The sequence below is a fragment of the Lethenteron reissneri genome, chromosome 69 (assembly GCF_015708825.2).
Source record: "Lethenteron reissneri isolate LAM-NWPU_2019-01 chromosome 69, ASM1570882v1, whole genome shotgun sequence".
NCBI lineage: Eukaryota > Metazoa > Chordata > Hyperoartia > Petromyzontiformes > Petromyzontidae > Lethenteron > Lethenteron reissneri.
In genome coordinates, this window is record NC_083847.1 from 285583 (window position 1) to 308576 (window position 22994).

The 22994-nt window shown below is 46.2% G+C and overlaps 1 protein-coding gene across 3 annotated transcripts; it reads right to left on the reverse strand.

The window, feature by feature from the left end:
• Positions 1–420: 420 nt before the first annotated feature.
• On the reverse strand, positions 421–22136 carry LOC133360824 (sulfotransferase 1C1-like). 3 transcript variants are annotated; one of them, XM_061579703.1, is made up of 9 exons: positions 21951–22136; positions 20450–20520; positions 14794–14947; positions 12271–12405; positions 11141–11238; positions 6127–6253; positions 4947–5041; positions 2205–2385; positions 421–1550 (listed from the first exon to the last, which is right to left on the reverse strand). In XM_061579703.1, exons 3-9 carry the CDS (start codon positions 14921–14923, stop codon positions 1435–1437), a joined length of 882 nt encoding a protein of 293 aa, XP_061435687.1. In that variant the 5' UTR covers positions 14924–14947; positions 20450–20520; positions 21951–22136; the 3' UTR covers positions 421–1434. The 3 variants fall into 3 exon arrangements, with proteins under 3 accessions (XP_061435687.1, XP_061435684.1, XP_061435685.1); XM_061579700.1 differs by having other exon boundaries at positions 20450–20546; XM_061579701.1 differs by lacking the exon at positions 20450–20520.
• Positions 22137–22994: the final 858 nt, after the last annotated feature.

Here is a 22994-nt window from a genome sequence, read left to right on the forward strand (position 1 = left end):
TCTTGGTTCTTTAGGTAAAGTCACGTAGAATGGAAATATTAAAATAATAAAAATAAAACATAATAAAATAATATAATAATATAATAATAATAAAATGTATTTCCATTCTACTTGACTTTACCGAAAGAACCAAGAAGATGAATCCCTGCAGTCACGAAAGCTTTAAATCGAAATTTATACTTGATAGCGATTATTACCTTTATAGATGTTAATTGTACGTTCCAATCTGTTGATCCGATTATGACAAATAAAGCTTCTTATCCGATGACGTCAGACTTCGTGACTTATTTTACATGACCATGCAATGACTTGTCACTCAAACCACTTTTACGCTTCACCACCAAATAGTGAACTCGTGCTATCGGTGTATCGTGCCAACCAAAATGAGAATAGTCCGACTGTGATCCCTGCACCATTGAGTTGAGTAAAGTCACATTTATTTCAATCTGATCTATCAGATACAACCATGCCAGATACAAATGAACAAAGTTCAGATCATACCCAGATGAATCAAGAGTAGATTAGAAAAAGACAACTCAGACTACTCACAGATTAAAGCAGGTACAAACAAAATCAAAGAAAATCAAATCGATATAAAAATGCAAAAGTAGAACCCAATTGGATCCAATTCAGATTGTCCAATTCAAAACTAGAGTTGCCACCTGTCCTGACTTTGCCAGGATCGTCTTCTAGTTGAGGTATCTGCCCACAGAAATCCGTAACTCTTCCCCGGGGAAGATCACCAATTATTCGGGGCGCCGGATTTTCCAAACGCTAGATAATCACATCATGACATAAAAAGCTAATTTATGCACATTATTGCGTAACATACTGATTTTAGTTATTTTGCATGTAAAATTTACTGTATTTACTGTACCTTACCACTCCAATCTCGAAGACTGCATGGGGAGATGTACGTAGTACCATGTTTTTGTTTCAACAACATACATGTGTTTGACGATTGCCGGACTGGTACAGCCTTTGGAGCAGTTTTATCGGTTTCACCGTATTGGCCCCAGACCGCCAGATAATGTTTGAAACTGGATAATCGCGCGCTGGATAATCGATACTGTACTTTCGAGTCAATTGCATACTTATATTGTGCCTTTCAATAAAATATATTTACGTGAATGTCTCACTTCTTCTGGAATTGTGAGATTACCTTCTTTTTCCCTATGATGTCTCAATTTTTTGGTAACTCGGAGAGTGACAACCCTACTTTTTTATTACCTGGAGGTTTTCCTTTACTTAATAATTGTTTAAAATTGGATTCAGCTCTAAATGAAATTGTGGACATAATTATTGTACAGCGTTGTGGGATGCAATCAGCATGAATTACGCTATATATTACGTGAAATTAGAATTATTATATCATAACTTTAACCCAAATCAGTCAATGGATACAGTCAGGAGCAGAGGGAGAGATGCGGGCCTTCAGGGCAGGCTGTCCCTCAGGCGCAGGTCAGTGGCGGCCATTTTCTCTTTGTAGTGCTGCTCAAAGGCCTCCAGCTGAGCAGCAGAGAAGTGATTCCTCCAGTCACCCACCTCCCCTGCACAGACAAAACAAAGACACAGATGCCCCGTATAGCCTTAACAAACTGTGAGGTAAGTGTTGTTAGGCACCTATGAAGACACACGAGGGCATGGGTGGCCAGCACCACGCCCGACCGGCCTTTGTCTTCCTAGTGCCAATGTTTACGCATCGCACTAGGAACTCATTTAAGTCGACCTAGGGGAGGCCCATGGCCAGTTCAGATAATCATCACCGATTTAGGCCGTGAGCCGGAACTTAACTCGTGTCGCCGGGGCACGGTGCTTCATCATGGGGTTGTCTCAATGTCGTCACCATCAAAAAACGCCATTCACCACTAAGTTGGGTCACCGGCGATTGTGTAAGGCTTTGTGCTGGCAGGAGGTCGTGGGACAGACCCATGTGCCATAGGTTGATTGATTGAGGTTATTGGCAGATGCACCACCTGTGCACCCTGTGTTTTAGCTGCCTGGTGTTTCGCTCGTTGTTGTGAGCCTCAGACCTATGCCCTCCGTTGTTGCTAGAAGGCGACTTCCTCCAACTGCCCAGTAGCAGCCTTCACGAGCCTCCTGCTCCACACCTCTGGTATTAAGATCATCCCCATCACTACTACCACCTTCATCATTGTTACCGTGTCTCCCGATTGAGCCTCCAAAAAGGTTGGGATCTTTACCCTTGCGCATGAAGGGCGACACGGAGTGGTCCATGAAGTCGGTGGGCACGGTGCTGTAGTTCGTCATGGGGTTGTCACGCATCACGGGGAAGGAGGTGAGCTTCACCACCTCACGCAGCTGCTGCTCGGACAGTGGCCGCTCCAGGAAGCGAGCGATGCGGGACACCTCACGCATGGGGTCCTCAGCACACACAAGGGGGGAAAGAGGGGTGGGGGAGCTTTATGCTCACGATCAGTGACGAGGCTGTGGGATTTCGATTTAAAGCTTTCGTGACTGCAGGGATTCATCTTCTTGGTTCTTTCGGTAAAGTCACGTAGAAGGGAAATAATAAAATAATACAAATAAACAGTCCCCTCCGATAATAACATAATAAAAAATAAAACATAATAAAATACAATTGTAAAAACATAATAAATTGTATTTTATTATGTTTTTTATTATTTCCCTTCTACGTGACTTTACCGAAAGAACCAAGAAGAGACTGTGGGACTAAATAATTCGGGTCCCCAGGAATTTTATAAAGATACACAGCCTGTCCCAAAGTGTGCGATCGAAACGTCGTGGGTTTTTTGTTTAAAATTTGTATGTTTGTTTTAACTATCTACGTGACTTTACCGAAAGAACCAAGAACATGAATTTCTGCAGTCACGAAAGTTTTAAGCCTACATAAATACAGGAGTAAAAAAGGTCCTTGGAGACGTCCATTTTGTAGAAGTAGAAACTTTATTTCTATCGTAACGTATTTGCAGTTCCGAGTGTAACAACCGCCACACCTGTAATAACTACGACTCTCTGCAGTCCCGATGGTTTGTTCATGACCAGTCAGCGCCGATAGTGTCCACCAAGTTGTTCACGAACAGTCTTCCCCGATGTCGTCCACCTTGGTTATCGATTATTCCCCGAGCAAGTGCTCCGACGCGGGCCTCGCTCCCCCATATATACTTGCTTGCCCCCCCCCCCCTTATCGGACAGTCGCCCCCCCCCCCCCACTCTACTATACCACGCGTGTTCTTTATTGAATAATTACTACCGTGCATTTTGGCCATTTGTCTCTAGTTAGTGAGGGAAAAAAGTATTTGATCCGCTGCTGATTTTGTACGTTTGCCCACTGACAAAGAAATGATCAGTCAATAATTTTAATGGTAGGTTTATTTGAACAGTGAGAGACAGAATTACAACAACAAAATCCAGAAAAACGCATGTCAAAAATGTTATAAATTGATTTGTATTTTAATGAGGGAAATAAGTAATTGACCCCTCTGCAAAACATGACTTAGTACTTAATCTGTCTCTCACTGTTCAAATAAACCTACCATTAAAATTATAGTCTCATCATTTTCTTTGTCAGTGGGCAAACGTACAAAATCAGCAGGGGATCAAATATTTTTTTCCCTCACTGGACTTGCTTGTCCCCGCCCCTATTTGACAGTGCCCCCCCTCCCCCACTCTACTATAACACGTGTGTTCTTACACTATGAAACCTCCTTTACCAGTGGCAAAATATAGTAATAGGTTTTTACCCTTTCAACTGGTACAAAAACTGACACCTTTATACAAGGCATCATGTTTGCAATAACCACAACACAAGCAGTCAAAATGCAAACAAAAAGAAACAACTCTGATGATGATAATCATCAGTGCATATCATTATCATCATCAGAGTTGTTTCTTTTTGTTTGCATTTTGACTGCTTGTGTTGTGGTTATTGCAACCATGATGCCTTGTATAAAGGTGTCAGTTTTTGTACCAGTTGAAAGGGTAAAAACCTATAACAGGTGTGTTCTTTATTGAATAGTGAGTTGAGTGCCTTCTGGCTATCTGTTCCCATTTATATCAAGCCATGCCTTCTAGCACTTTATCTGTACAGTCCCCAACACATGCATCAACGCATGCTTGTGATGTCAACCATGTTCAGCCCACGCCACAATTCCCTCTATCCCAGACCTCTGAATGTGTATGTTTGATAATAATAACAAAAATAATGAGATATGGTGGCATTGGCTAAGATGACCACTTTGCCTTGGTTCTGACTCAGGCCATGTCCACCAAACATCAATATTGTAAATGTCGTAGGTTTACTATCCAACACACCTGTGTGCTGTGCTAGTAACTAGTTGGCACGTTTTGTTTAAGTGACAAACCTTACTAATTAAGTGCCAAACCTTACTAATTGGCTGCTGTTGTGGAGTGACTCATGCAGCCAGCTATGGCTGCAGGGTTTTGGTAGTACATGTTGTGTATGTCATTTATTGTGAAAATTCCATCACAGTTCTTATGATCACTGTTTCATTGCTTTATTTTTGTGATTTCGAAAAGTTTACTGGTTTGGCCATGTTTGTTTGTTGTAGTACGGAGTAAGACTGATGGCCTTAATCTAAGTTGTCTTGTGGTTGTTGTTGTTTGACTTGCATTCTGCTGGGATTTTTGCACACAGCGTTGGTGTACGGTATTTTTTCTGCAATATTTTGCTGTCTTTTCTTGGATTGTCTGTTTGCACTTAGTCACATATTCACTTTAAGATGTTTTCTTGTTCATGTTTAGTTTTTTGTTTGTTGTGGTTGCACCCGATTCAAGAGCCGAATGGCTCACAGGGCTATACCTAATGAATGAACTTGAACTTAATGACACATTTATATCTATGTTATCTAACCCCAAAAAAACTCATGGATTCATATTTTTAAAAGTGGTTTTGATGTCTGAGAGCCGTGCTACTTATGTCCTAGACTGCTCTGCGACCTTACTTCCTTCATGTCCTCGAAGAAGAGGTAGAGAATCCGGTGTCGCTCCCTCACGTTCCACCACCCGGTCACGTGATCATACCACGAGCCCCAGCACACTGTGGGAAGGAGGAGGTGGAGCGACCGTGTTGGCACGTTAAAAAGTCACGTCAGGGGGCAATAAATTGCATCACTCTAGGTCAGGTGGCTGGTAAGGACTCTAAAGTATTTGACTTGTCCAGTAATCCCTTGGTTAACAGTGTGACATCCGTTAACGGTTTCTGCGGTCAACGTTTCGCCCTTCCTAAGGAACCCCAATGGTTTCGGCTTTCAATCCAAAGGATATGCTCACATGTCCTTTGTATTGCACTCTCATACTCACATGCCCTTTGGATTGCACCTTTTCGGTTGCACTCATGCCTTTGGATTGCACCACTCTACGATGTTACATTAACATGCTAATTTCTCACGTTAACATCACTAATCCCGCCCACTTTTTTATGACCCTTGGGCTACACCCATTTTAAACCTTTTAAAACAGTCTGCTTCAGCAGCAGACCATGCTTTCCCACCTGATGACGGACGCTTGTTTATACCTACGTGACTTTACCAAAAGAACCAAAGAGTATGGATTCCTGCAGTCACGAAAGCTTCAAATCAAGAAAGTTACTCCAAGTTTACTCAGAACTGAATCTATCTGAAATGGTCTGGAAAATAGGTAAATTTCTAAATATCAATGTCCTGGTCAGAAAAGCAAAGTTTTTGGGGAATAAAGCCATTTTTGTACTTTTGAGGCATAAGCAATTAGGAAATAACACTTACTATCCAGGAACAATAAAATAAAAAAGTTAAACAGTGTTATCTGAACCAGTCTTGGGCCTCTCCTAGGTCGACTCAGCCACAAATGAGTAACTGGTGTGGTGTGTAAACATTTCCACTAATGAAATATTGGTGGTCGGGCGTGGTCCTGGCGACCCACCCATTCGTGTTCTGTGCCGGGCTTTATAGGTGCTGTTCGCTAACAGCACTTGCCCCAACAGTCTGTTAAGGCTACATTTTGAATCTTTGTACCTACATGTGTATGTGTGCGTGTTCATGGTGCAATTAAGTTGCAGGCCACGTGAAATGAATTCGGTTCCTCACTACCGGTATAGTAGTGGGGGACCAGCAGAGACTGTGGTTGCAATAACCCAGGTGCCTTCACCATTGCCGGTCATGAAACGATGCAGGTATTCCTCCCAGGTGCCGGGCTCCGGATGGTGCTTGTTCATTCGTGCGAAGTGGAAGGAGGATAGGGCGTTGTCCTTGGCATTACGTGCGACGTAGATCGCCTGCGGAGGAGATATCAAATATAGGAGTTGTGGAGAGTGACACAGGGAGACGCTAGACTAAAACTCCAATTTGTGGTGGCGTCGTTTGCGTGTTCCAATGACCCTCATAGCTACTTCGCCTGGAGTCTTGTACTCCTGGTAGTGTCTCGCTTGGCGAACATGTCTGGGGAGGGGGGAGGTTGCAGATAAATAGCTCTCCGAAAAAAAACCCTTTAGAATCGGTGAGAAATATACATATCTTGGGTACCTCACCGGACAAGGTATACATGGACAACCCTCTGGAACCAGGCCTGGCGATGGTGCTTGCCGGCAAGTGTCTGGTCGTGGCTAAGGGCGGAGCCAGCCAAGCCTCAGAGAGAAATTGTGCTGTGACTGTTCCACCTGAAGACGGAAGCTTGTGTTGCCTCTGAAACGTCGTGATTTTTTATTTCTATTATTTCTTATATTATTTGTATTATTTATTATTAATTGTTTACCTATGTGACTTTACCGAAAGACCTAAGAGTACGCCTCAGAGAATATAAGCCGGGTCCCGAGAGGGATCACGGTTGTTGTTGTTGTTCATCCTGGAAGAAACCTTCGCCTACGTTCTACGTTTTCCGTTCAACGAGTCTCCAACACGTGCACCTGGAACCGAGTTGTGGTCACGGTCCGTAGTAGCAAGTTACATTACAATTAGTGTAGTTAGCCTGGTGGTCACCACCATTTTGTGTTTCCATTAAGGGGAAGTTACCCCGTGTGTTGGAGTTAAATAAATGTGTTGCCTCCAAGTATACATCTGCGACTCAGTTGAACTCACTACAGATGTAACAAATACAGGGGCATCTCCCTTAGTGTGGTAGGAAATATCCTGGCAAGGATTATTCAACATCACCTTGCCAGGCACGCTGAGGAGAGGATTGTGGAGCCCCAATGCGGTTTCAGACCAGGGAGGTCCTGCACAGATGCCATATTCTCTGTCCGTCTGCTACAGCAGAGGTGTAGGGAATTCCAACAAGAACTACCTGGTCAAGGCCTATGATACCATCACCAGGACAGGCCTCTGGACCGTTAATGATTGCTTATAATAAATAAGGGTCTTCATAAATGTGGGTAGGCACGAGTGAAGCTACATGGCCAGGAGTCGGAGCCATTCCCTGTTTACCTTAGGGTGCAATAAGGATGTCCTCTGACTCCCACATTATTTAACATCATCTTTGACCACGTAGTTCAAGAATATTTCATGGCTATACCTGATGTTACAATTGGATGTTGATCGATGCCTGCGTGCGGTCTAGGGATGGCTCCCTATTGATGAACTATGTTACGTATGCTGATGATCTGGTGATTGTTGTTCACTCAGAGGAGGAGTTGGAGATACTCCTTTTGAACCTGGAGCATGCAACTAAAAAGTGGAACATTACCATCAGCCCAACCAAAACTAAGCACCTGCCTGGGTATTTTGTGCCATCAAACACTCCACCCCTCAGCACCCCATTGGTGATGGAACAGTTGTGGAGAGAGTGAAGAGTTTCCCATACCTGGAAATGTGTGCTAAAAGCCAGCTCTGGTTTGACAACAGGGTTCTCCCTCTGAATCAGTTGGGCGGCTTTATATTTTAATCGGCTGTGTAATGCTGTGTGGAAGCTACCTGGTCTGTCATTCCACACGAAGCTTCAGGTCTTCTCGGCCACAATCATGCCCTCCCTTCTATATGCATGTGAAACGTGGACCCCTCTAATGGAACATCTGTGCCAGTTAAAACCATTCAGGCTTACAAATCCTTGAACAATCTGGACACATTCCAATCAGTGAGCTCCTCTGGCAGGCAAGGTTGTGTTGGCTCGGTCATGTAGGCCACATGGCATGCTCCCACATGCCCGAGCAGCTTAGATGGGGCTAGACCAGCATGACAAGGGCTGGAGAAGAGATGAACTGCTGCGGTACTGGAGCATGTGGAGCTGAGTAGACTTGCAGAAAACTGGTACCAGCAGTGTCAAGATCCGCCTTTATGGAGCACTGAGGTCAGCAGAGCGACGCTCACAACAACGAGCGGCCCATTGGGCCGGTAAAACGCTGCAAGTTAGTACAGTAGCGGGCACAGGTGGTGCATTTGCCAGTCATCTCAGTCAGTCAACCCATGACACCTACTGGGTCTGTCCCGTGACCTCCGGTCAGCGAGCCTTTGACAAGTCACGTGGTCTCATAGTGCACCAGGTCTGGCACAGTCGCCGTGGTGACGTCACCGTGACTGAGTGGCGTTTGGCAGGTATTGGTGATGATGGTGATGATGATATTGGTGATGATGGTGTTGAAAGTGATGGCGGTGATGATGATGGTGTTGATGATGGTGGTTGTCACATAGTAGGAGGTTGTGGAAAATCCGTTTTCTGGGAGAAAGGGAGGAGAGATGGAACCACTTGCACGGAATAATTAAAAAGTATAAAAATGTGCAGCAAGTTGGGCTATTATATTTGGAACAGGTGGAAGACCAGATTCCATCAAAGTGTTAATCACTATTGAGCGACCCAACCTAGCCCAGCTTCCTATAAATAGGGACCCCCCCTCCAGCCCCTAACACACAATAGTGGTGGAGAGTCAATGCAGGATGAGCCCAGACGCATGCATTTCTGACTCGGGCTCTAGCCAGCAATGGAGAGAGGATCGGTCCAGTAAGAAGCAGCTCGGCAGTACTATGGACTGTGCCGTTAGAGCGCTGATCTGAAAATAAGTGTCTTTTTTATAATGAACCAAAGTCTATATTAGCATTCCCTGCGTGAATTTCAGTGGACGCCCGGTGGGGAGCAGGGACGGGCAAGGACATTCAGCAGAATGGGAGGGGAGAGGAGCGCAAGCAGGTTGCCTCTAGCGCTACCTTTTGGTGGGAAGGAGCGAGCAGGTGCCTGGCTGGCAGAGGTCGCAAACGGGTTTTGATTCCTTACCCGTACCCGTACCCGGCCGCACCAGGGTCGCAAATGGGTACCCGTACCCGGCCGGGTACAGGTAGCCGTATCCTACCCGTACCCTACCCGAAATGAGTGACAAACGGTTACTCACCAGTGACTAACGGCCTACCCGTACCCGTACCCGGCCGCACCAGGGTCGCAAATGGCTACCCGTACCCGTACCTGGCTGGGTACGGCTAGCCGGGTATTGGGTAGGGCACGGGTATCGGGTACCCGGTTGCGACCTCTGCTGGCTGGCTTCCCCTCTGCTATGGCGACGATGTCAGGCCTGTGGTGGCCCACAGACGCGCACCACAGCCCTAACAGGAGTCGGGGTTGTGATAGGATTTTACCCTTTCAACTGGTACAAAAACTGACACCTTTATACAAGGCATCATGTTTGCAATAAACACAAAGCTGTCTCGGGTGTGGACCAATCAACTTCAAGGACAGTGCATATCATTATCATTATCAGAGTTGTTTCTTTTTGTTTGAATTTTGACTGCTTGTGTTGTGGTTATTGCAAACATGATGCCTTGTATAAAGGTGTCAGTTTTTGTACCAGTTGAAAGGATAAAAACCTATCACTATATTTTGCCACTGGTAAAGGAGGTATCATAGTGAGGAGTTGGGGTTGCTTGTGAATGCAGCCCAAAGTGGGTAAATGCCATCTAAGACTTTAAGTGCCTTAAGGGTGTCTGAGTTTGGAAATGCGTAGGCTTAGGTGTGAGTGTCAGGATGAAGGGGTCCTCCTGAAACATGTTGTGAGTGCACCACCCAGGTGAAAACTTGTAGGGTGGCTTGTCTAAAATTAAAGGCAGACCAACCCTATTGTATCGCCTCAGGTGGATGGTCTCGATTTCTCTCGATAGACTCGAACCCACAATATACACGGACGTGACCTGGCTGACCAAAATATTATAGTGATGCCAATTAAGGTGAGACTGCAAAGGCAAGCAAGAGACTAAGTGTGGTGGTGATGGTGGTGGTGATGGTGGTGATGGTGGTTGTGGTGATGGTGGTGGTGATGGTGGTGGTGATGGTGGTGATGGTGGTGTAGGTGATGGTGGTGGTGGTGGTGATGGTGGTGATGGTGGTGGTGGTGATGATGGTGGTGATGGTGGTGATGGTGATGGTGGTGATGGTGGTGGTGATGGTGGTGATGGTGATGGTGGTGGTGGTGGTGGTGATGGTGGTGGTGGTGATGGTTGTGGTGATGGTGGTGGTGATGGTGGTGGTGGTGGTGGTGGTGATGGTGGTGATGGTGGTGGTGGTGATGGTGGTGGTGATGGTGGTGATGGTGGTGGTGATGGTGGTGATGGTGGTGGTGGTGGTGGTGGTGATGGTGGTGATGGTGATGGTGGTGGTGGTGGTGGTGATGGTGGTGGTGGTGATGGTTGTGGTGATGGTGGTGGTGATGGTGGTGGTGGTGGTGGTGATGGTGGTGATGGTGGTGGTGGTGATGGTGGTGATGGTGGTGATGGTGGTGATGGTTATGGTGGTGATGGTGGTGATGGTGGTGATGGTGGTGGTGATGGTGGTGGTAATGGTGATGGTGGTGGTGATGGTGGTGGTGATGGTGGTGGTGGTGGTGGTGATGGTGGTGGTGATGGTGATGGTGGTGGTGATGGTGGTGATGGTGGTGGTGGTGATGGTGGTGGTGATGGTGGTGATGGTGGTGATGGTGGTGATGGTGGGGGTGGTGATGGTGGTGGTGGTGGTGATGGTGATGGTGGTGATGGTGATGGTGGTGGTGGTGATGGTGGTGGTGGTGATGGTGATGGTGGTGATGGTGATGGTGGTGGTGATAGTGATGGTGGTGGTGATGGTGATGGTGGTGGTAATGGTGATGGTGGTGGTGGTGGTGATGGTGGTGATGGTGGTGGTGGTGATGGTGGTGATGGTGGTGATGGTGGTGGTGGTGGTGATGGTGGTGATGGTGGTGATGGTGATGGTGGTCCACCTTGCAATCGTTGTCCCAAAATGAGGAAGGCACCAGCTGGTAGGGCAGGTGAGTCTTAATTGTGCGAGGAGACGGCAAATCATTCAGCACCTCCACTCCTGGAGATACACGTGACCAGGAACATCACAATCACAATCAGAATATTTAAACTAAACTTTTTTTACTTTGCCAGTTCTAAGGATCTTCATTTCAAAGCGACCTGGTCATCATAGCTCAACAAAATGGCGGATTATCATCATCACGTGGAAATTCATAGCAGCAGCCAAATAACTCTAGACGCGTGATTTTCATTCTAAATGTGGAAAGGAAAAACTGGAGGACCCCTAGAAAAAACCTCGCGACTATGGCGAGAGAGAGAAAGAGACACATACTCCAAATATAAAGCAGACGTTTGGCTTGGAGTCGAACCTACGATCTCCTCTATACCAGGCGAGGTAGCTAAAATCTCCTAGCCAATGTGCCGATGAACTTCGCCACGGAATATGTATTCATAGTGGAGGAATCCGATGAGTTTTAAAGCTCTGTTTCAACGAATTGGCTTATATGGGATAATAAAAACTCCATATATAGAGCATGGCATTGTCAGGGTCGGGATCGAACCCACCAGCTCCAGTATACTTGGTGAGGTAGTTAACATCTCCTAACCATCGTGGCGCCCAAGATCATTCCTCATCAATAACGACACATGTACGTGATCTAACCCAAAGGCACCATTATTATGAATCAGTCATTCTAATTTATTTTGGATGCAATCATTTTTTTCAAAAAGAGCTGCATTGCTCAGTGGGGCCTTACCTGGTAAAATAAAAAAAGGAAATAGTTTAGTTTTAGTACGGGTCTCTATGAGTCACTATGAATATGGGCCTCGCAGTATGGGTCTCAGTATGGGACTGTGGGTGTCTGAGTGTTTCTCTATGAGATTGGGTATATGCGGATGAGTCTCTAAGCCTCTGTCATTCTTTGAGTACGTTTTTTTATTTTCTATGAGTATGGGTATCTATGGGTCTCTACAAATATAGGTCTCTATGGGCCAGGTCACATCTGAAATAGAGATGCGTAGCTCAATTCGGGACTTACACCTGGTAAAAGTAAAACATAAATAGTTGAGTTTGGTTCGCTGCTGCCATCACCCTTGCGAGGCGTCATGAAATTCAAGCCCGTCCACTCCATGAAGACGATCCTCTCGTACACGGGGCCGCGTTTGCAGTGTTCCACGTCCACTCCACTCTGAATCAGATCCACGATCTCCTGGGTCCACGTGGTGCCTAAGAGGGGTGGGGGGGGTGGGGGGTGGGCAAAGGGGTGGGGGCAAGATGAAGGTGGTGATGATTATGAATCTGGTAGTTGTGGTGTTGATTATGATGGTAGCTGTGGTGGTAACGGTGGTGGTGATGAAGATGGTGGTCATGATAATTAGGAATGTGGTAGTAGTGGTGATGATGTAGTAGTGATGATGGTACTAGCAGTGATCGTGATGAATGTGTTGATGATGGTGGTGATGATTATTATGAATGTGGTAGTAGTGCTTTTGATGATTGAAGCAGTGTTGGTGATGAAGGTGGTGGTAGTGGTGGTGGTGATGAAAATGCTGGTGATGATGACGATGGTGGTGGTGGTTACGATGATGAATGTGGTAGTCGTGGTGTTCTATGAATAGCTCCCAATTAGTTAACTATGTTCTATATGCTGATGATCTGGAGATTGCAGCTCACTAAGAGGAGGGTTTGGAAGTGCTGCTGTTCGAACTGGAACATGCCACTAAGAAGTAGGACATTACTATCAGCCCCACCGAAACTAAACACCTACCTGGGTATGTTGTGCGATCAAACACTCGACCGCCTCAGCTCCCGTTTGGTGATGGAGCACTTGTGGAAAAAGTGGAGATTTTTCCATTCCAGCTTATGACCAGCTCCAGTTTATATGCAGAGGTCTCAATCTGAATCAGTCAATCGACATATTATCATCGGCTGCGTAAAACTGCATGGAAGTTACCTGGTCTGGCACCCACATGAAGGTTTGGGTCTTCTCGGCTATGGTCATGTGCTCCTTTCTCTATGCTTATGAAACGTAGACCTCCTACTGGGACATCTTTGCTGGTTATAAACATTTAGCATGGCCTGCCTACGATCCATCCTGAGTTTAACCAGGCTGGATTGTCTGAGGAGCTCACAAATCCTTGAAAGATCTGGACACAGTCTCATCGGTGAGCTCCTCCGGCAGGCAAGGCTGCGTTGGCTGGTCATGTATCCCGCATGCCCAGTCATCGCACGCCTAACCAACCTTTTTTCAGCCGGAGATAGGAGGCTAAACGGGCGCGGCACGGGCTAGAGAAAAGATGGAGTGATGTGGTACAGCAGGACGTGGAGCTGAGTGGACTTGCCCGATGACTGGTACCAGCGGTGTCAAGCTACTGGACAGCTAGAGGCAGTCGTCAACAACGGAGGGCGGAAGAGCGACGCTCGCAACAACGAGCGGAGCGCCAGGTGGCTAAAGGACAGCAAGTTGGCACAGTAGGGGGCACAGGCGGTGCATCAGCCAGACGTATCAATCAGTCGACCAAGGCAACTGGGTCTGCCCCGTGACCTCCTGCTAGCGGGCACTGACACTTCACGTGGTCTCAAAGTGCACATAGCCTGCCACAAGCGTCGTAGTGACGTCACCGCCACTTCGTGGCGAATGGCGGTTGTTGGTGATGGTCGTGGTTAGGATTATTATGAATGTCGTAGTGGTGATAATGGTGAATGGTGGTAGCAGTGGTCGTGATGAAGATGGTCGTGGTGATGAAAGTGGTGGTGTGGATGATGATTACACTATGTAACACAAATTTTGTTCCTGGGTAGTGAGGGTTATTTCGTAATTGCTTATGCCTAAAAAGTATAGAAAATAGTTATTATTCCACACAAATTTAGCTTTTGTGACCAGATTTATAAGTGAGTAGCTTTTCGAGATGGTTCCTTTCCACAGAAACCTCGGTTCGCTGTGGTAGTGCACCTTGGTGTCTAAATCTTTTGTAGTAATTTTTGCATTACTTTAGTATAAATACAAGTTAATCTTGATTCATTTGTTGATTTTTTTCTGACGTCATGTGAACGACAAGACACAAATTAGCCCGTTTTCTCATTTAAAATATGTAATTTGCAAAATATAACTGTCTTGATCACTAAAAAAAAAAGGTTTGTGGGGAATAATAGCCATTTTCTGTACTTTTGAGGCATACACAATTAGGAAATAACACTTACTACTCAGGAATAAACATTTTTTTGTTACACAGTGTTATGAATGTGGTATTTGTGATGATGATGGTGGTGGTCGTGATGAAGGTGATGGTGATGATGTTGAAGGTGGTGGCGATTGTAATGATGACCGTATTAAGGTTGCAGTGGTCGTGATTATAATAATAATTGTGGTAATTTTTATGATGATTGTGATGATTATGATGATTACGAAGGTGGTGATTGTGGTGGCGGTGGCAGTGTTGGTTGTGATGATGATGAAGGTGGTGGTGATTATGAGTATCGTTTTAAGATAGTGGTGGTGGTGATTATAATAATGATAATCGTGGTAATTTTGATGATGGAGATGATGATGATGATGATGATGTAAATGATTATGATTGTCATCGCGATTGTGGTGATGATTCTGTTAATACTCACCCGCCTTGGGGTAAGTTGATATCAGGAGGTCTCCGGGCCTGGCTTTAAACGACTCCACCAGGTTCCAGTCCTTCGCTATGAAGTCCAGCATGGAGACTCCATGCACCGGCAACAGTTTGGGCCTCTCCATACCAGCAGCTCAGCAAGTAGGATGCTGGGAGAGATGGGAGCAGATGAGGAGGAAAGAAAACCGTTGGTTGAGTAGTCTGACCAGATATTGATCCGGAGGACTTCGTTGGGGACAGCACAGGAAACCTGGGTTCGAGTCAGAGTTTCGTTTACATTGGTGCTCATCATTGATATTCTGCCATGCTACACACTGCCAATGAAAGCCCCTTGTGCTGCACACAGTCCTCAACTTACGAACACCCAACTTACAAACACCTGCACTTACGTACCAGCTTTCTTTATTATATGTTTTACATTCACTTACAACGCGCACTTCCAGTTGCAATCTGGGCATGCTTGCCTGCACACTTGTTGAGTGTGTTTGTGTGAAGGTGAGTGTGTGCCTAGCCACCGCATGCCTAAACAGCTTTTGTTCGGCTGGATCGAGGGGGCTAAACGGGCGCGGCACGGGCTAGAGAAGAGATGGAGTGATGTGGTACAGGAGGACGTGGAGCTAAGTGGACTTGCCGATGACTGGTACCAGCGGTGTCAAGATCGGCCTCTGTGGAGGAGGCTCGTGAAGGATGCTACTGGGCAGTTGGAGGCAGTCGCCCTCCAACAACAACGGAGGGCGGAGGAGCGACGCTCACAACAACGAGCGGAGCGCCGGGTGGCTAAAGCACAGCAAGTTGGCACAGTAGGGGGCACAGGCGGTGCATCAGCCAATCATCTCGGTCAGTCGACCCGTGGCACCTGCTGGGTCTGCCCCGTGACCTCCTGCCAGCGGGCATTCGACACTTCACGTGGCCTCAAGGTGCACTTGGCCTGGCACAAGCGTCCTGGTGACGTCACTGCCACTTAGTGGCGAATGGCGGTTGTTGTTGTTGTATGGGGGAGTGGTAGTGCATCGGTTCAATTTATGCTCATGGTCAAAACTAATGACAGTCATCTTAAGCGGTCCTGGTGCCTCCACCTCAAATGATTAAATGGTGCGGTGTGCAAAAAAAATCTCAACTGGGGAGACAACAGCGGCCGTACGTGGTGCTGGCCACAAGCCTCCTCACGTGCTGTTACCGCCATTTCCCACGCGCGCGAATCAGCAGCGGCGAGGTCGTCTCTTCGTGGCTCCAACACGCCGACCTCTATCACCGGCTATCCCAGCTCCATCTCAGCAGCCAGTGCTGCCGCAGTGGCCAACAAGCTGGCATGACGGTTGCCACGCGATCGGCGCGCTTTCTCCGATGATAGCGGTGGTGCGAGTACGGGATCCTCGCGCTTATCCGCTGGCCGATCTCCCCTGCACTCAACCCCCGGGGCTGTCTGAGGAATCACCTCTTCATCGTCCTCCTCCATCAGAAGACGTCCTGGTGAGTTGTCTTCGTCTTGTAAACATTTTACCTACGCTAAGGCGGTAGCTTTGCTATTATTTTTCACTTCTGAAGCCAGATATAGTGGTTTCCACGGAGGCACACACTTGAACTTGGAGGAAACACGTTTATTACAACACCCCAACAGGGTACTACATAACACATAACGATATAAGTGGTAACTACCACAGTTAACTCAGACCCCAACGGGATAACTTCTCATCGGAGTCAGGTCCGTAAAGTACTGCCTGACTCACGATGCCAAACATGATGACTGAATATTCTTAGGTGTTTTCGGTAAAGTCACGTAGGTAAAACATTAAAATTTATAAAGTAAAATAAAATAAAAATCACGACGTTTCGGAGCCAACACAAGTCTCCGTCATCAGGTGGAACCGTCACAGCCAGATTTGCTGCATCAAGTGAGGCAATGATTCAAGATGTAATCCCTTAAAAGCAAGTTGAGGGGGAGGAGAGGGGGGGGGAGCTCATCAGAATGTGGTAGCCAATGAATGGAACGTATCAGGAGGGAGGGGGGCGGGACATGATGACTGAAAACTGAAGAGCGCGGAGACGTAGCACCATGAGTTGATTCCTGAAGACAGCCCGGATTGGCTCTCGGGACCTCCCTTATATGCCCCTTGGCGTAGCCCGGCTCCACCCCTGGCCACGCCCCCTTCTGGATCCTTCTAGAAGGTTCTGGGCTACATGTCACATGTCCCTCTCGCTACCCTCACATGGTCACGTGCCCTTTCAGGTTCACCCAGACTGTCATGTCTTCACTTTCCCTCTCTCTGACCGTCACACAGAGAGAGACTCAACAATGCAAAGTTCCACCCTTTCCTCAGTAGCTGGCGCTAGATGCCGTAGTGGCTCAATATACGCCACTACAGATATGTCAATGTCAGCACGGAGGAAGACGTCGGACGATGAAGACGGCGGGGAGGTGATTCCCCAGACAGCCCTGGGGACCGGGAGCCCGGAGACAATTCTCGTGGAAGTGCTCCCTGCGGTGCAGTGTGAAACAAACTGTACCTCGACGCTGCGGCCGCCGAGAGGGGGACACTGGATCAGGAGCATGTGCCTCACGGACCTGCTGTCTGCCGCGGCGGCGCTTGTGGCTTAAATCGAAATGGAGAAGCCGGATGAAGAAGCGCCAGGGCAAGAGAGACGTGAAGACAGTCCCGCCGCCGCCACCATTTCGCGAGTGTGGGAAGCGACGGAGCCGCAGCCCGCGCGGGTGGTCGCCATTTTGTCGGTGGGGCGGGAAAACGCTCCCGCCAAATTTGATAGCCCGCCAACTTCACGCTCCGAGGTGCCCACCCTGAGGAAGAAGCTGCCCTTCGTGAGGGAGTTCACGGCCACTGGGAGTTATTGGGCGACCTTCCAAAGGCGAGTCGTGGTGCATCACACACCCGGTCTACATAGTCACTTCAGGTATCTCCATCGCAGACCATGTCGGGTTCGCGAGTTGCTGGAGATAATGATGTCGCGGCGTGTGAGATGCGGGGTTTTGAGGGTGCCGGTTGGCCGTGGTGTCGAGGGCAGGGGACAGCGCTGGCGCATCAGGTTGTAGCAGCGGCAGCGGGATCGTCCACTGTTGTAGGGATGATGCAAGGTGTTGAAGTCCGGGAACTGATAGATACCGGCACATCCGCCGCCCTGATCTTTGAGTTGATTTATAGGTCGTTGCCACCGAAGTTGGCTTGTTTGGGATATGTTGATAGTTCTTGTGTCGCCGTTAATGGCGGGTGTTTTGGTATTGTTGGCCAAATTTAAGCGACGGTCTGGATTGGTGATATTGAGTTGACGGGACCAGTGTTGGTTCAAAGTCACTGCCTTGTCTGTTGGGGACTCATTTTTTTAAGAAAATGTCCCTTAAAATACTAATTAACCAGGGTTGTTTTGAACTGCCATCGGGGCATCGGTTGGCGTTTTTGTTGGCCCTGACTCGGTTGCGTATGGCGAATGCTACGGTGTGGTGTTAAGTGTAGAATAAACGTTGTTGCCTCTTAATAGTGTCTCTGAAATGATTCACTACACTAGTAAAGCACACTGGTGTGTTGGAGAGCCAAGCCACAACATTTACAATCTGAGTACGACGTTTCGCCAGTAATTACAACTGGCTTCATCAGGCGACAGTCAGATTTGTGGAGAAGTCCACCTGTTTCGTTCCTTATATAGAGGCGTAGATGTGGTGATCACACTTCTGCGCTCTTGCGCAAATTGGGGGGGGGAATTAATGAGCCAATGTACATTATGCATTTGCATTATGAGAGCTTTTTGATCCTGTCTTTCCTATACATTATGTGTATTAAAATAGCCGTACCAACGGTAATCCCTATTGAAGTATGGTGGCCTGTATAGACATGCATTTATACGATGTATAATTTGATGATTCGCTTCCACACAGCACTGAGTCTGTAGCTATCCGAATGGTTTAAATTATTTTTATTTATTTCAATTATGATATTGGTCGCGAAAGCCTACGTGTTAAACTGACTCACCTCCATGGGGAGGATACTTTTCTTCAAACTAGAAAGTAGGAGAAACTTCAAATTAAGCGGATGAAGTTGTTGTCTTCACTGGTGTTCCTCAAAAGATGCAGAGATTCAAAGGTAATACCACACGCAGTTAAATAAACTCATCAAATTGTCACTTAAAGACAATCAAATACTACATGAAGCTAGTGAATTGTTGCTAAAAGAGAGAATACAGCACAATATAAGTGAATTAAGTTACATTTCGAAATCACTAATGTCCTTACACGTAAAAATTAGTAAGAGTGTCTACAGATCACTGAAATATAATTGACACAATGACACAACAATCAGCTGATATGAACATGACTAACGTTGAATTATCCAGCGATATGGTTTCAGTCCTGTCTAAAGGTCTAAACTTTGCTGTTGCCCCACGTACAATCCCTGTCGATGAGATAATTGCTGAAGTGAAATTAGCAGTTAGACATCTCCCCCATAATCAATCTGAGATGACTAGGCATGAGGTTGCCAAAAAATTTGAGAACAGAAAATTGCCAAAAACAAATATTAACTTCAATGAAGCAAAAGCCTTAAGATAAATTTCGATTTAAAGCTTTCGTGACTGCAGGGATTCATCTTCTTGGTTCTTTCGGTAAAGTCACGTAGAAGGGAAGTAATAAAACAATAAAAATAAAACATATTTTATTTTATTATGTTTTATTTTTATTGTTTTATTACTTCCCTTCTACGTGACTTTACCGAAAGAACCAAGAAGCCTTAAGATAATTGAGAGCAAATAAAGATAATGGCCGATCGACTGTTGTGATGCCCCGTGAGGACTATGATAATAAAATCAAAGATTTACTCAATCAAGGTACCTACCTTAAAATTAAACGAGACCCAACCAGCACCTTGGAACGTAAAACAACGGCAATCATTGCCAAGTCATTAATTCCCAAGGAAGAGCAATCAATACCTTATCAAACCAAGGGCATAAAAACCACCAAGACTTTATGGGCTACCAAAAATTCACAAACCTGATGTCGTATTAAGACCCATAGTGCAATAGGCTCTGCCACATACAAATTTTCACAATACGTAATGAAACAAATACAGCCCTACATCGGTAGGACCTATTCGTTCATCAAGAACTCTAAACATCTCTTAAATATAATTAAATATATTAAGCTTAACCCTAATGATATTCTCTTAAGTTTTGATGTGACTTCTCTGTTCACGAGGGTTCCGGGCAACGAGTCAATTAAATTACTCGACGCTCTGGTAACAAACAAAGGTTTAGCCAGAGATATCCCAAGACGAGCTGAACACTATCTAAAGAACACCTGCTTTTTGTGGAAAGGTGACTTCTATAAACAAAAGGAAGGAGCAGCAATGGGCTCTCCATTGTCTCCAGTGATAGCGAATTTGTACATGGAAGATTTTGAAACAAGCGCAATAGCTTCAAGCACACTATAACCCTCTGATTTGTTTAGATATGTGGATGACACATTGGTGGCCTGGCCACACGGCAAAGATACACTTAAATAATTTCGAAATGATCTCAACTCGCAAAACCCATCCATCCAGTTCACCATGGAAGTGGAAGCTGACAGAACTCTACCATTTCTGGATATTCTGCTCGGACGGGATAGAAATGGTAAAAAACACAGTGCTTCCCGAAAGAAAACACATACTTACAACTATCTGAATGCAGTCACACCATCACCCCGCACAGAAATCTTCTCTTATCAAGACGCTCATTCATCGAGCTAAAAAAGTGTCAGATGGTGACAGTCTGAGAAATGAAATTAAACATGTTAAAGAAGCACTGCAAATGCACGGTTACAATGATGCACACATCAACAGGGCATTGAATGTCAAAACCAAATCAAATAACACGAGCATTGAAACTGCCCAAGTAATTAAAACGATCAAAATACCGTACATTGCGGGAGTGACTGATAAACTAGCCAGATGTTTGGAAAAACAAAATATCCGAATAAAATACAGAAATGAATACCTGGTACAAAGATGTATTACCGAAGCTATGAACAGAAGGTGCGTACAGGATTAACTGCAATGCTATGTTGGGCGAACAGGACGAATGATCAGCACGACACTAAAATAACATCAGAGAAATATTAAATACTCCCAAATACAACTGTCAGAACATGCGTGCCAACAAGGACATTCAATTGATTTTGATAACGTTAAAGTTCTGTGCAAAACTAGCTACTACTGGCCAAAATAATTAGAAAATGTATCGCAATTGAAGGAAATATGTTTTTTAACCGTTCGGATAGCTACCGACTTAGTGCTCTGTGGAAGCTAATCATTAAATAATACATTGGTTAAATGCATGCCTATACAGGCCACCATACTTCAATAGGGATTACCGTTGGTACGGCTATTTTAATACACACACTGGGCAGGAAGGACAAGATCATTGGGCTCGCATAATTTACGTTGACTCATTAACCCCCCCCCCCTCCCCACTTTGCACAAGAGTGCAGAAGTGTGGTCACCACATCTACGCCTCTATATAAGGAACTAAACAGGTGGACTTCTCCCCAAATCTGGCTGTCGCCTGAGGAAGCTAGTTGTAATTACTGGCGAAACGTCGTACTGAGATTGTAAATGTTGTGGCTTGGCTCTCCAACACACCGGTGTGCTGTACTAGTGACGAATTGGCACGTTCTGTTTACTTGACAATCCTTACTAGTGGGCTGTGTCGGGATGTTGACGAGTTTTAACGACACATTTATATATTTACGCGATCTAACCCCCAAAAAACACTCTATTATGCATGATATTGGTCATGAAAGCAGACGTGTAAAACTTTATGGTTCTCTGTGCGAGTCTGTGTGTCTCTGTGTGAGTTTATGGTTCTCTGTGCGATTCTGTGGGTCTCTGTGCAAGTCGGTGGGTCTCTGTGTGAGTCTGTGGGTCTCTGTGTGAGTCTGTGGGTCTCTGTGTGAGTCTGTGGGTCTCTGTGGTGAGTCAATGGGTCTCTGTGAGTCTATGGGTATCTTTGTGAGTCCAAACGTATGAACCACCGGACACGGATGAACACATGCACACTTTTGAGCATTTGAATGCAGATGAACACCTGGACACGCATGAACCACCTAAACCCGGATGAACAATTGACACAGATGAACACCCGACACGCATGAACATCTGAACAAGAATGAACCACCTTAACGCAGACGACGAACCAACCCCCACGCTTGAGATCCCACAGCTTTTGACTTGCGGCTCAACGGTGGCGCGATGCGATGCCAAACTCCCCCCGACGCCGGCAAACTGAGAGCCCAGAGCGGATGGGGACCTCGCCTACACGACACAAGCCACGGTGCCTCACAGGTAAAGGGGTTGTGTGGGGCTGTGGGTGAACTCCCGTTTGCGTTGCTGCTTAAGAATCAGAGTGGAAGGTGCAGGGGGTGTGGGGTGGCTGTGACTTCGCGCTGTGCTGACTGAGTACACTGCGTCCCCACTCAGACCCACTCTGACCCACTCTGACCCACTCACACACAAAGGCAGAGATCCCCCGTATAGCCTGCAACAGGCCGTTGGGGTAAGTGCTGTTAGCGAGGATCTCCTTTGCTTATAGATTTGAAGCTTTCGTGACTGCAAGGATTCATATTCTTAGGTTTTTTAGGTAAAGTCACGTAGGTAAACATTACAATTAAAATTAATAAAAGTAAAATAATAAAATAAAATAAAAAATCATTTTATTTTATTTGTATATTATTTACTTTTATTAATTTTAATTTTTTACCTACGTGACTTTACCGAAAAAACCTAAGAATATGAATCACCTTTACTGATACACAAAAGCGAAGATCCCCATATAGCCTTCGATAGACAGTTGGGGAAAGTGATGTTAGTAACGAGAAGCAGCACCTATGAAAATCGGCACTGTGGCACACGAAGGGGTGGGTGGTCAGCAACCACGCCCGGCCGCCTTTGTCTCCCCAGTGGTGATGTTTACTACACAGCACGGCAGTTACTCATTTGAGGCTGAGTAGACCTAGGGCAGGAGGTGTTAGTGGCCCTGAGTGAGAATCGAACTCGAATTGTAGCGGGGTTTGTAACGCAGCGTAGCGCTAACCGCTGCACCACCGCTCCCCATTTCCACACTTTTCAACCCCACCATCACGTGACCTGCTTTTCAGAGACTCAACTTGGATGAACCCATTCACACTGCGAGGGGTATAGAGATGGGGGGGGGGAGGTTATC